Source organism: Mesitornis unicolor, unplaced genomic scaffold (genome assembly GCF_000695765.1).
Source record: "Mesitornis unicolor isolate BGI_N332 unplaced genomic scaffold, ASM69576v1 scaffold202, whole genome shotgun sequence".
NCBI lineage: Eukaryota > Metazoa > Chordata > Aves > Mesitornithiformes > Mesitornithidae > Mesitornis > Mesitornis unicolor.
The window spans coordinates 52,236-67,175 of NW_010170956.1; the positions used below are offsets into that span (position 1 = coordinate 52,236).

Sequence of the window (14,940 nt, forward strand, 5' to 3'; positions counted from 1 at the left end):
TTAGATGTCTGCACTTCAAAATCAGACATCTGTAAATGTTACTTTAATGTTGGTTTTTTTGCAAACACCTATTAGAGAAAATGACAAAGCAGCTGACAAGAGTCTGAGTTAATTTCTCTGCTCTGCCTCTGATTAGCTTTGCAACCCTCAGGAATCACTCACTATGTCTGGGCTTCATGTACAAAGTGAATACTTGAACTTTATGAAGTGCTCTGTGATCTGCTGAAAGAAGAGTCCCACGTACATGCAAAGGGTGCACTCAACAGTCTTGCTGGTTCTGTGCAACTTGAGAACAGGCCAACTGTGCCCAAACCATGACCATAATACGGAGTCTCAACTCAAAAGCATGACCAGCTTGATTTACCTTATATATCTCTGCAAACAGGAAGCACCATCCCCTAAAAACATCAGCCTATGCTTAGCTTCAAGACCCAGACTCTGGGGGCTCTGGCCTAGCCTGCAAATCCTCCCATGCAAGGGAAGTCCTTTGCAAGCTGCCTTTCAGCTTGCCTCATCCTGAGCCTTCTCACAATCACTCTAGTGTGAAGCAAGACTCCACTGAATTCAGGAGAGAACAAGTCACCAGGACCAGATTGTGGGCTGCAGATGAGAGTAAGCTGTATGGCATAGAACTGGACTTTTCTAACTACTGCAGTAGATAAACTGCTAACAAAAACTGCTTGGGAGACTAGAACCTGCTCATGACAGAAAAATATTATACCAGATAATGACCTTCAGATGCTGCTGTCAATTTTCCTTGACATCTGTCCACACAGATCACCTTGAGGAGAGAAACTGTCAGTCAGCCCTGCCTTTCTGTATCTCTGGCAGTTCTGCTGAGGCTGCTGGAAAGACCCTAGTGACAGCAGTGAAGTTCCATGTTACAAGATGGTGCCTACTGCTCTCATTTCACAGGAGTCACCACACTGATTTTAATGACATTCAAGTATAGGTTTATTGGAGGGCTTCAAACAAAGCAGCTGGCTCCTGAATGTTATAACATGGTCTCCTTGAAGGGATCATTTTTCACTCTGTGGACTTAACTTTGGTGATAAAAAGATGGCTCCTTCAACTGTGAGGTACATGGCAATCAGGGGACTCTCAGGTCACCAGCCCTGGGCCTGCAGGGAGCTTCTACATGAGTTTTCAGACTGTCCCTATATCCTCAATGGTAATGAAAAAACTCATTGTTGCTTTTGCAGGCATAAGAAGTAAGAACCAATGAAAGGATTCAGCTTGCTTGCTGTGAACAACATTTCTCTTGAGTATCCCTTGTGAGCTACGCTTGGAGAGAAGGGTCTGCATACCAGGGGCCAATATAAGACTTATAAATCAGCAGGGTTTTGACTACATGGGAAAGTCAGAATAAGCAGCACTCCATGTAACTTTTGTCACTCATGCAAGAAAGTCTGTTTTAGAAAGGGTGATCTTAGAAGACTATATATTGTCTTTCTTTAGCACAGGACCCTCCTCTAGGCTAGAGATCAGCTTCTCCTTCACCTGAATTGCTCAGTATTTTAGCGAGAGTACTAAAATGGTCTATTTGATGCAATAGTTAGCTCTAACAAGGGCCACTTGTGCTTCCTGACTCTCAATGCCTCACAAGGAAACCTCAGGTAGTTCACAAGTTACTGTTCAGCAAAGCAAGCAAAGCCAGCTTTTTTTCCAACTATGTTAATATAACAGAGGCTGTTGCTACTAGTGCCTCACATGGCTGTTTCCCAACCTCTGTGTTTAGCAATCTTCTCTGGCTACAGAAAGTCAGGGCACCTCCAAGGCCCATGGACAACTTCCATAAATGAAGTTCAATTCCTAAGGCTCCCAACTGTGCCTGCATAGCACAGGCAGTTTCAAACCTTGGCTAAGATTCCATGCCATATGTACAGCCACCTCTATAAACAGCAGGGCATATGATGCATGGAGGCCCCTGCTCAAAAAGCAGAGAAATCCAGATGGAATCACTGGTGGGCATTTCTGGAGCATGCCTGCATGGCAGAAAGCATTCAGGTGTCAATATATGTATAGATATAATTATTTTTTTTCCAAAGAGTTAGCATTCCTGAACAACTCCTTCCAATAACGTATGTGCAAACAAAAATGCTAAATGCAAAAGATTCAGCAAAGTAATTGCGCCAGTAAAATCATCACTAACTTGCTAATGAGCTTACAGGACACTGCCACAAAGCAGCCAACAGCCATTTTCAAGACAGTGACACTCTTTACACCACCCTTTCTCAGAGGCTCCTAAAATTGCCTACCTTCATTTCTTCTTACTTACTTGTTTTTCCTCATCTTCACTTGTGAACTGTTCTGAGGCTGATCAAATCCATATCTCACTTTTACACAGACTCTTTGGTGACTAATTGTTTTTTATTTTACCCACTTCAACACTCTTCACTAATACTGCAACTTTTTAATCAGCCAGGACCTCCATCTACAGTCTTTCTTTTTGATCTCCATCTACATGCACCTGCTTTTTTGATTAGAGATCTTTTTCCCCTCCTTAAAAACACTTTGTATTGTTTTGCTACTTCAAGCTACAGCCATTCTGCTATGTGCTGCTCATAACATTAACCTTCATAGCACTGAGGCTGAATTACACTCTCAGCTTCATCTCTACCTCTCACAGCTATAAAAACTTATTACCCTGCTTTTGAAGATGCTGTACACATCACAGGAACAGAAAGGATGCAGTTCACCCTCTTATTCCAGCTATTTGTCAGATGCATGCTGTCATATTTTTATGATTATGGTATGATATGTTGTTGCAAGATTTTTCTAACATGTTCTGAATGCAGCAAGAGGAAAAACACTTCCTGATAACCTGTAGAAGGCTGCTGCAGGGCAAGGAGCTTATATCAGCAGGGTTCTCACCTTCTGAATCCCTTAACTCCTACTCCTCTGCTGCATTATTTATAGTAAAAAGGAAAACAAAACACTGTTTTACCTAGAACCAAGTGTAGATCTTAGAGATATGCCCCACAGGCAACAAGAAAGAACCAGATGTCTTTGATAGCTAAAAGTAGGTGGTTTTCATGACTGTCACTATTTAGGTACCCCTATAATTTTCAGTTTCAGAATGCCATGAACAGGGTGTATTCCAGGGTAGGACATAAAATCAAGGTGGCACACATGGTCTGTGTAAATCATCTTTCAGTTTTGGATTTACACAATAACAACAGAAATAAGTAGATGGAAAATTATGCCAGGCCATGTACCTGCCTCTCCAACAGTATTCAGTATTTTTCCCTGCAGTGAGTTTCCCACCATCTTTTCAATCTCCTTTGTGAATAGAAGACAAGTGGATACACAAATATAATCATGAGATGAGTGGTCACAGTGCTAAGTTACATGCACTTTCCACAGTGCTTTGCAACCAGGAGCTCATTCATAGCAGAACTGGGATCTGAACTGTGGGAACACACTGAAAGGCTCAGCCAAGATGTGGCTGTGCTCAGCCTTTTTTCCTGCATACTGGTTTAATTATCAGAAGGATTTTACTTTTTAAACCTTAAACAGTTTACTTAACTATTAAACAGGAAAGCTTAAACTATAAACCACTTATAAATCAGGTCGGAAACTAGAATTTCAACCTCCTACAGGCAGCCCTTATACTCTTGGTGTCAAAACGGATGTCCCTGCTCAGCCAGACAATCACTACTGGCAAGAGGCACAAACAAGGCCATTTTAGTGAAAAATGTGATTTTCAGATTCAGCCTACGGGTTATTCAGAGCTCTCACTGCAAAAACAAGAGTAACCTTCCCATATGCCCCCAGTTTGCATTGAAGTACAGCCACGCAGAGACTGTTTACCAGTGTTTCCAACAATACATCTACTTTCATTTACAATTTGTGTTCAGTCCTGGCAAACTCTCACTGGTGAAGTTCAATGATAATGCCAACGCACAAACAAAGAAGTAAACACTCGTGAGCCATGTTGGAATCAACAGTGAAAGAATCCAGAGTTTGTCTAATGGCATAGGACCAATCCTGCTAGGAAAGGGAATCTCACTTCAAAGCTGGTGGAGAGGCAGCATGAACAACTGGGAAGAAATTAAAATCTACAATTAATTTCTGACAGTATCCTGTAGGACCAGCCCATCTCATGGTACTAAAGTTATGTAGCTAATTCTTGAATTAATAAGGGCAGCTCTTAATGGTCTTCAGTGGCCTGAGCACAGGCAAGACAATTTTAAGAGACGTGATTCAGATGCCAAATCTGCTCTAGACTAACACACAGCAAATGTCTCCACAACTTACAATTCCCCATCTATAACACAAATACTACTGTCTCTTCTCTCTCCTCTTTTCCAATCCTGTGTATTTCAACAGTGATATGTTCAGTCTCTTGCCAGGAACACCAGCATTTAACATGCTGTTTAACTGTGGTTGAGGTCCTTCAGAAACTCTCATAGCATCAAAGTGAATGAGACATTAAAGGTCTGTTCCTTATTCCTCATTAAAGGTCTTCTCCCCCTGCAGATACTGATGACACCCTCCTTCACTTTTCCCTCCAGTCAAACAAAAATAAGCTACAATGAATATCAAAATCACTGTCTAAGTGCACTCTTTAAATCATCTAATCAAACAGGTCAATTTACCAGCTGTGTTTCAAAACTACAAAAAGTGCATTGCTTAAATAAAACTGCAATAAACATTTTTTTCTTTCCACAAAGTAAACTGAAATTCATTTATAAATACAATTAAAAAAACACATTTTGACAATTCAGCTGATGTCTTCACTGCCCCTACTGAATGGGGCAAGTTTCTTCAAAGCAGCACCACCTCTGCATCACTTAATAATGTCTCAGACAAACAGCCATCAGACAGGTATTGACCTGAAGGTAAACAGTTAAGCAGTACAAAAATGAAGAGGATAGAAGTATGTGCTGCGTCTCCATCAACTCCTACATGCAGCAATGCAGACAGCAAGACTTCAGTTACATAAAGAGCACAGCTGACCATTACAGTCACCTCTTTTGGAGTTTCACTTACGTGCAGGTACTCAGTATGAGATTGTTTCTCTCTGTTCCACACAGATGGAATAGTTTGTCCAATATCAAATTAGCAAACCAGCTGATTAGGTGTGATGAGAAAGAGTTCAGCAAGCCCCACAGATTTAACTAGGAGCACAGAGAAGGCTCTGACATTTGTCCATGCAAGATAAAGAGCAAAGGTCTTCCTATAAACTCTACATTCCAGCAGAGAGTGTGCACTGAAAGAGAACAAACCAACTCAGAACGTAGGAGCTCACCACTCTGTGCCAATAATAAGAGACTTTACAATACATTTCCAGCCCTTTAAAAGCTGTTACCTTTATGTTTTCCACATCTGGTGCTGCTATGCTCTGGCAGCTAGTGCTTCTAAAGTCAGATCTTTACAAGCTAAGATAAGAAGAATCAATTTCAGTCCCCAAAGATGGAATTGCTGCACACAGGGGTTATCCTATGACACTGGAACAACACAGTAGGAAAAAGGATCAACGCACACCCTTGGAGAACAGCAGTGTTGATATGGTTTACCTGACTCTCAGTTCTCTGAAGAACAGAAAGTGAGTATAAGGAAGTAGTTGACATAGGGAAGTCTTGAAATGTTCTTTCCATTTACCCCAGGTAAAATATTTAAGGACCACTACTGGGAAGTCTCGTTGCACTGCATATGTCTGAGGAGATAACAGCAGGTCTCGCTTGGCAACACAATTGAAGTTGATGAGATCAATGGAAATTATGAGTTTTATGAATCCAAAATAGTTTGATTTGACCTTTCTGAAGGTAACTGAACTCACACAGATGGATTTCACAGCAGAGGATATGCAGGTGTGCATGCTGCTTGACAAATATAGAGCTAGATTTCAATGGGAGGCTCAGGAGGACACATGTCAGTTTACTCCAACACCCTCACCCTTTCCTGCTCTTTTGGTCCTACGCAGTGACTTGGTTTAGCAATTTATGTACCAAAGGTTTCCATCTGCAGACACTAGAGGCACAGGACACAAAGATATACATGGTTTTAAATGGTTTTAACCAATAAGAGTTAGGAGAAATTCTCCCCAGTGGTGGGCAATAACAGGCCTACCACTCCGAAGTGAATTTTGCTCTCTATAAATTAGGATGGGCTTGCTGTTTATTTGGTTTTTAAATCTGTAGAAACCACAGGTCCCAAAGATAAGTGTACGAAGAAGCTGCTAAATCACTGTTTTGGGCTTATTTGTCATTTTTTGACATCTAAGAGCCTTCTAATACACCATGGGGGAAGGAGAGGCTAAAAAAATATCCAGACAAACAAACAAAAAACCCACTCCACACAAACATTTGTGGTATTAAATTTGTTAAACATTCAAGCACCCAGAAAACTAGGGAAGTGAACCCCAGCACAAACTGAAAGTGAAGCTTTGGGACTCTCACCATGTACTCAGAGAAGAGCTACTGCTTATCTGAACCATTCTGCAGTGTGCAAAAGAATTACCTACAGCCAACCCTTTGGCTGCTGCCATTCCACTGGCCTCACCTGTAGAAAACCTCTGAGAAAAAGAAGAAAAAAAAGAAAGAAAGAAAGAAAGAAAAAAGGTGTCTTGCAGCTCTCTGTAGCGCTGCTGCAGACAGTAAGCAAGGGAATGTCTTTGCTCAGACAGGGGATGCTTGAAGGCTCTTTGAAACTTCAGATATTCACCTAGTGATGCAGACCAAGTACTGCATAGAAAAGGGGGTTAGATTTCCAATGTGCACCAGTTCTTCAGAGGCAGACAGAAGAGAGTAAATTTACATTCTTACAAAAAATTACTTCAGCAATAAAGGAAAAAAATGCATGTAGAAGAAGCCTGCTTTTGCGCTGCTTGTAACCCAGACCTATGTTGTAGATTGAAAACCAGGCGATGAAAGTCCAAGTTTAATTTACTCAGCGATTTTAATTTCTGAGGCTGACCATGAAGTGTAAAAACCTAAAAAATGGCTGTCAAATTCTCATAAGAAGCAAGACATTTAAAGCTGCATCAGTTCAAACAAGCTAAGACATGACTAAGACTAGATACAAAATATTTTCTAATACATTAGGCCGTATCCTTGCTTGGTGTAAGTTAGCATAACTCCACTGATTTCAGTGAGACTTAGCAATGCTTTGAGATTTTCCCACATAAAAATTAACAATACTTCCAGCATCACTGAACACTCACATCTAATCAAACTATGGAATTGAAGCTTTCACATGAAATTACTGTCAACCTGCCTGTTGTCATTTTGCAGTCCAGATTAAAGAAAGCTTTCACTTTGTCTCCTTCCAGGTATGACCATGAATCCCCACTGAATGCAACAGGATGGCATCAGAGCAACAACAACAAAAATCTGGTGGCTGTGCACCAGCTTGCTTCAATTGTTTCCAATTATCCTAAAGGAGCTCTGCATTTCTAGTAAGCAACTCTTCTAGAGAATAACAATGTTCATCACATAAGTAACCAAGGGCCTAGATCAAGAAAACATTAAATCTCAACCATATCTTAACTTCAGGTTCTGGAAAAAGGGAGGTTAGTCACTTTTGGATGGTGGGAGGGCTGGTCAGAAAAGGGGAAACCAGGGTAGAGATGGTATCCATAAATGCAAACATGATGAAGGCAGAAGATTGTATCATTCTCCTGAATACTACAGCCTGTGTTGTTTCCAGAGGTGATACTGTGAACTGTGACAAAACTGGTGGATATACTGTACCTATCAACATCTAGATGGGATATTCTTACAGCGCAACCAAGTAAACACTAGCACTGGGTCACCACCACAGAGAGTGCCTTGTAAAAAATAAATTTTAAAAGCCTATCACTTCAAGTAGCGTTATTAAATGTCTTAAAGTATTGTTGACATGTCTAGTGTAAGATCAGGACATAACTGTTACTCAGACAAAGAGAAATGACTGCTGCTTATAAAGATACAAGATGAGGATTGATCTGCCCTAGCAACATCATAGTTAACTAGAAACTGCTGCTTTGTTTTCCATTTTTCTCCCGGCAAGGATAGCATTGTTAAAAGTATTGTTAAAAGAGCTAGAAGTACATTAAACATGCAGGCTGTGGAAAAATGTCCCAGTTATTCCACATCACAAAAATGGAAGAAAAACTTGCTATTTATCATGACTGTTAGTTTATAGAGAAGGAGAGGACAGGTAAAGAACAACAAAAAACGATTTCCTGTCTAATTTGCTGCCTAATTTGAAGAAGAAAAATAGAACAAGGGAAGAAGAGAGACAAAAAAACCCAAAAAACAGGAAAAAATACGTCTAACAAAATTCAAAGTCCTTTCCAAAACCTCCAAACTGAAAGTAGGTTGAAACCAATCGTGTTCACTGTCTAAGCAGGGAACTGCCATAGTTGAAGGCAGAGGTAAAGTGACCACAAAGGCAAGACCACTTAACAGTCTGGGTGCTAAATGACTGGTAAACAAGACTGAGTACTTCTATGATGTGACTCACTCTGAGAAAAAGCTCCAGGATGTCCTTTTATTGGAATTTTTCAGTTACAGCTCTCTAGTGTTATTAGTCAGTTTCTGTATCAGTAGTTAAGGTACCTCTAAAGCCACAAATTTAACAAACATAAGAGCACTGTGTTTTGTTAAGCTTAAAAGCAAGCTCTGTGATTTTCTTCTTCCCCTGCCTGTGACCCTCTGTGCACACAGCAGAACCATCATAGCTCAGCTATTTGGCGTGTCGCACAACACAGCTTCAGCACAGCTGGACTTTGTTCTAGGTCGCCTCTCCTCAGGGAAGTGCACAGCAGGGCAGGAAACATTCCTCACTCCACCGTTACCTTGCTTTAAATCTGCATAAAAGACAGAGAGGCCCCAGGCTCTACTACAGGCCATATGCTGCAGCAATGATAGAAAAAGTAGCTGCATAGCCAAATCACTGTTAACTAAGAGTGAATTCCAGACCTTCCTGGATCCCACAACTGCAGCTAATTTAACTTGGCTTTGGATGCATAGATGTAAGCTGCCGATGTTCCTACGGCCACTGAGCTAGGAACAGAAATAAGCATAAAGAAATAAGTAAACATTGGAGGCAGATAACACTAGAAGGAAAGAAGCATGAAGCAAGGCCATTCAGATAGCATATATAGCTTTTCAAATTAGTTGGACCAGCAAAGCTATGCTCCAGAAGAGTCCTGAGCAATGGCACCAAGTCAGAGGTCATGATGCTTTGAACAGGCTAAAAAGAGAAGAAAAAGACTAGAAGAGAAATGAAGCAAAAATCTTTTGAGGCTTTTCTTTTTCTCTCTAAAAGATGATCAGAAAAATTTCCATGTACTTTGGCACCACCACTTCTTAGAAGAACAGATTCATTCTGATAGAAAACAAGCAGCTTCACACATCCACAGATCAGCACTAGCATACCTAAGTATTATCTTTTAGCTTTTGTGAACTGCCTGTGGTTCTCTCACCAAACTCCATCAGTACTAGCTGGTCACTTCAACAGAAATACCAGTGGTTTGCACATACAGATAGATTGGACAACCTTTCCCCAGAAAACTGCTCTTTCTAACAAGAAACAAAGCAGCAGTGAGGTTAACTGTCAAAAGTTACATGATAGCAGTTTACGTTATATTTTGTGGTTGTCATCCCCCATGCCCACTAATGCATAACTGATCAAATTGGTCATCACAGCTGTAATGAGAAGGAGCTGCTTGCTGGACGCTGCTGCAAGGTACCCTCCCCTGTACACAGACACTACCAGTTTTAATGCTTAATTGTTAAGAGAAAGCAAGTTACAGAATGCAGACTTTCAGCTTAACATTTGGCCAGGCTGAAGATCACAGTGTATTTACACTTCAGGTGACATTAAGTAGATGAAAATAACTGTGCCATGACACAGTCCACACTAGATGAGAAACAAGTTTTCGGCAAGCAGTTCATCTGCTGACATGTGCAGTTACAGACAGACTGAAATTTCCAGGAAAAAATTATATGTCAATTAAGGGATTCTTGTCCAAAACAAAGGACAATTTCATCTGAAAATATCAGAAGCAGTTCAGCTTCTAAAATAAAAGATGAGTTCTTTTTATTCTGAAACTACATCTGAATACTAGCTTTGCTATATCAAATTTTTAAAAATTGAAAAAGTATGTTCTCTGTAATGGAAAGCATTTGCACAAACCTAGCTTGTGTATTACCATTGCTGATGGAATCTTGAGTGTTGTCTTAAAGCATCACACACAAATTGCTCTAAATGTCAAAACAAATTAGAGAGCTTTGTCTGCCTCCCTGAGTGACTTTCATCCCTAATGTTCTCATTTCTCCCTTGTAGATCAACTGGTAGAACTGGGGTTTATTTAGCCCTAGATATAGCACAGTCTTCCAGGCTGACACACTTGTATAGCTTACAATATAATTTAAAACAACTTTACACACCTACATTAATGAACAAACCAATCAACTACTTACTGTTCTTCTTGTACATCAAGATTTCAAAGGAGTTCATCTCATAATTCTCAAATGTTTGCCGGACCTTGTCAATTGTATCACTGTCTGTCAGCTCTCCATACATAAAACTGCAAATAAAAGGAGAAATTCAAGTCAGGTACCGGACAAAGACACAAAGCCATTTGTTTACAATGTGAAAAGGATCTATTTAGAAATAGTTCTTCTTTGGTTTTGTTTCACCTGGAAAGCATAGTTGACAGATGCAGCCCCAGGAGATAAAAGACAAAACTGGAATAAACAGATTACTTTTCTCCTCAAGCAGCAAGCACAACACTACAAGCTATTTAACAGAAAATAAATCTGTTCTCAAATACCTGCAGGTGCTGCTTTTTTGCATAACTTCTGCTCTGTGATATCCTGATAGCTTGCAAAATCCATCGTTGCTGTAGACAATGGGCCAATCCACTATCTGGGCATTACCCAAGACGAAATTAGTATCTGTTTGAAAGAGCATATCAGATAGGCATTAGACAAAGCTATTGTTGCATTAGAGGAAATACTCATTTCAGGACCCAATCCTGATTGCTTCGCTCCCTGCACAGTATCTCCCAGGTACTGTTCCCACTGCAGTCAACAGGACTATTCCTGGTTTTAATTTTATGTAAAATCTTACTTTAAAAAAATAGTAATTACTCATGCAAAGCTTAAGAGGATGGTTTTATGCAAATTAAACACATGGCAGCTAAGCAGGTAAAATTCGTCTCTTGACTGAGGACAGATTCACCAAACTGTTCCCCTCTGTCCCACGTGCATTGATCCACCATGACACCCGGTTTGAATGTGAAGCCTCTTACACACAGCCAAAACAGCACATGAGTAATATTCCTCCTCTCTGAATGTAGACACAGTGGCTCCTCTCAATACCGCCTTCACTGCTGGCCACACAAGCTCAAATACTTCTCGTGTGACGTGCATGGCACAGTGCTCCAAACTAGACACCAGACAACTAAGGTTAGTACTTACACCAGTAGAAAGAACTTTTTGTTTGCTGTACAAGCCAGAAGGACTTTCAATCAGTAAGTAAGAAAAACTGACAGGATACACATCTCCATTCTCAGTGGATCTGTGCATGCTACTTTTTTTTATCATTGATATCTCATTAAAATTAAGAACATATCCAAATTATTTCTCTACTGCTTTGGCTCTTGTGCAGTCAATTAACTACACCTGTGTCAAGACAGACAGCAGTGCTGCTGCTTCAGCAGGCAGGCCGGAGATGGCAGCTCCTTTTGCAGCTGCAAATACCCCTTGGCTTTTAAAAAGAAAGGCGAGACAGCCACATGAGATAAAGAGGCATCCATATTTAAGGGTCGCCTTTAAGGGAGTCCACTGTTCTGTCTGCTTCTCAGGATCTACCCCCAACTGCTCAAAAGTACATAGCCATCACTAATGCTTCCTGCAACCAAGAGACACAAACAAGACATTTTACCTATTAATTGCAAAGAAGTCTGTTTATTTTAACTTTCCATTTCAAAATCTTTTATCCAGTTGCAAACCTCAAGTGGGTTTAAATAAAACATTCCTGTAGCTATCTAAATCCATTGCCCAATACCATGACCATGATTAAGTGTAACTTTATACACTCTTTAGAATGAAATACACCAGTAGTATAACTTCAGGACATTTTAACTGCTTTGTTTCTCACAGCCTCTTTCAAATACCATGGTTTTTCCTTGGTTGAAGCACTTTGTTCCAAAAACAATACATGTCTTTTACTCCTTCCTATGAATAAGTAAGCCAAGTCATTTCTCATTGCTAGAGCAAGTGCTTTTGAGTGTCTGTTATAAACACTGCATTGCACTGCGTTAGGATATTTTTACATTTTCATCAGGAAGTACAAAAAAATATGCAAATACAAATGCTAGGCCAGGTCCTGCCCTGATCTGAATGGTGTTATTTCTTCACGCATACACTCCTTCCCACCATTTCTCGTTCTCAGAAGGTAACTTATCCTTCTCTCTACTTCCTCAAGAGCTCGACGAGCTTCTATTAACTTTAGCAGTGTTTCACACTCAAACCTCAACATTGTCTTTCAATTAAAGAAAGAGATTATTTATCAGAAGTTATATAGGGCACTTTTCTGATGACCATTACTGCACTAATTCTAATTTCATCTAGCCTTGCAATGCTTCTGTTTGGTAGGACAGTGCTCTTAACTCCTTTCCATAGGAAAAAGCAAAGCACTAGGTCCACAAGCAGATTTAAGCACCAAAATGTGAGACTGCTACATGAAACTATGGAAAACAATTTTAAAAGATAATATATTTAGGTTGGGGTTTTTTTTCCCCTTTTCTGTATTACTTACAATACCTAATATTTTAACATAAGCCCAGTTTTCACAGACAATACCCAAGATTCTTTGCCATTATTGCAGGAGCTAAAGAATCACATTCCCACCTGCTTATCTTTTGGCCTAATGAAGCCTGATTTTTTCGGACTGACAGAGTTTCCAAAGGATTCTTAGAGAACATGCGCATATTTCCCTCCTCCCAACATCCTAGCAGTTTCAGTGTTCTCCAACAAGATGTGGGGCTACGTGAGGGCAGTGAAAGCTCAGCTTTCATTTCAGGTCCTGAATGACTGTTCTAATCATCAAGCTACCAAAGAGAACAGATGCCAACATGCTCACCATGTGAGTTTTTAAGTCAGCGTGACTTGGCTGTTGTATTGTATGCATCCCTATTAGGAATGTTGTTAGTCTACATTGGATGAGCCTCTCTGGAAGGTGGAAACAGAATGCTTTCTTGGAGAGTCCAGGTTGGGTTTAGCTGTGAGTTACAACAAAGCTAAAAGACCTACAAAGCTTTAAAGGCAAAACTTGGGCATCTATCAATTCAAAGAGCAAGTCAGAGGGCCTGATGATTGCACTGTTTTGTGTGTCTCATTTCTAGCTAGTTCCCACTTCATGCATCTTCCCCCTTCTTTGATCCAGGCTTTACATAGCTGACAAACACACAGGAAGTAAATACTGAAGTTGGACCCATTCTCTGAAGTAAACACCACACCCTTGACTTATCTCTGGGCTCACTACTCCAGCTCAATTGCACTTTTTTGGTGCTTGCCCTGGGGTGATCCCTAGATCCAAAAAAAATGCCCTGCAGGGACCAGTGCTTGGGAACTCCCCATATAGCTGAAAGTCTGCAGGGAAGTCATTGGCACCCGTAAGCACAGCAGCCAGGCAGCCAAGGGAAGCTCTAGCATAGCACCATCCAAACTGCCAGGCCAGGAAAGAGGTTTCCAAACCATTACTTTCTGCTAGCTTTCCTTGGGAGGTTACCAGGCTCAAAATGATCAGTTCCTTAGTTCCCAAAGTTGCTGCAAAGGGAGAGATGATCTGCTTTGGTGGTTTCTAAAATACCTGTACCTACTTATTTTCTTTTTAACTCACTCCAGCCTAACAGCCCACAGAGTGGAATCCCCAGCATCTGCAAAGAAAGAGTCTTGGAAACAAATAGGAGTTTCTTTCCAGTTACTCACTTCTCTTCCCAGATTTCTTTAAAGACAGAACAATGACACAATGGTGGTTCTGTGCCTATGTGGAGAGCATGCCTGCAGTTCTTCTGGCGGAGTGTCTCCAACAACGGTATTTTGCCTGTGCAAACACCGGCAAGACACAGCATAAAATGAGGACTCCCACTTATAACTCCCCTGCATAGTTTATTCTGACAGATAACCTGGAGGTAGAAGGGCTGTTCTCATTGCTATCATTTACATTCAATTGCATTGACATCCCTGACAATGTGCTGCTTGGAGACAGCTCAAAATCTGTTAAACAATTGCTTCTAACACAAGAAAATATTAAATAACATCCACTGAGGCAAGTATTGCCTCTCCATCTGTAGGGACACAGGGTCCCAGAGGCCAGGAAACAGCTGTGGCTTTGTTGCACAACAAGCATGAAGGATGCTCTAGTGAACTCTTCAGGCATCACAAGGCAAAGCCTCTTGGGGACTCACAAGTGGGTCAACAGGGCCGGGAAAGCACTTGGTCAGAGGAAGACCACAAAGAAATCCACTGCTAAACTCTCTTCAAACACAGGGGGTAAAATGTACATGTGATAGCTGCAGTAGTCAAACTATTTAGTGACTTGAGGCACCTCTCTGAAAGGACTCAAAGGATTCCCTGATCAGGAAATCAGTTTCACAATGTCAACTGGGTTAGCAGTATTGTCCGACCCAAGGAGAAGCTGTAAGCATCACTGGCCCATCTTACAGCTCCAAGAATTAAGCTAGGAACTGGGAAGGGTGGGCTCATAGCAAAAAAGACCTGGGCTTCTGGCTTGTGCTGCATCTGGTACAGTCTGAGCAAGACCACTGGGAGGCACAGAAATACATAAAAGTGCAGCACAGAGCATGTTATGCTGCAGAAAAATAAGTAAGAGCTGTAGCATCTCAAAGGCAGCCCAACTACCTGCATGAGTAGGAAGGGCTTCTGTGATGAGGGTCTGCAGCACTGGCTACTTTGTGAAGTGCTCAACTTTGTGTTT

The 14,940-nt window shown here is 40.9% G+C and overlaps 1 protein-coding gene across 1 annotated transcript in view; it reads right to left on the bottom strand.

Annotated features, from left to right (window-relative positions):
* LOC104537069 (potassium voltage-gated channel subfamily H member 1) overlaps nucleotides 1–10,884 on the bottom strand; it is a gene marked incomplete at its 3' end in the record, with an annotated part of 39,556 nt that extends 28,672 nt beyond the window's left edge. Inside the window, exons 1-2 of the mRNA XM_010179849.1 lie at nucleotides 10,769–10,884; nucleotides 10,416–10,522 (exon numbers count right to left, since the gene is read on the bottom strand). Of these exons, the coding sequence (XP_010178151.1) occupies nucleotides 10,416–10,522; nucleotides 10,769–10,791 (130 nt within the window). The remainder of the gene's footprint in view (nucleotides 1–10,415; nucleotides 10,523–10,768) is intronic.
* Nucleotides 10,885–14,940: the final 4,056 nt, after the last annotated feature.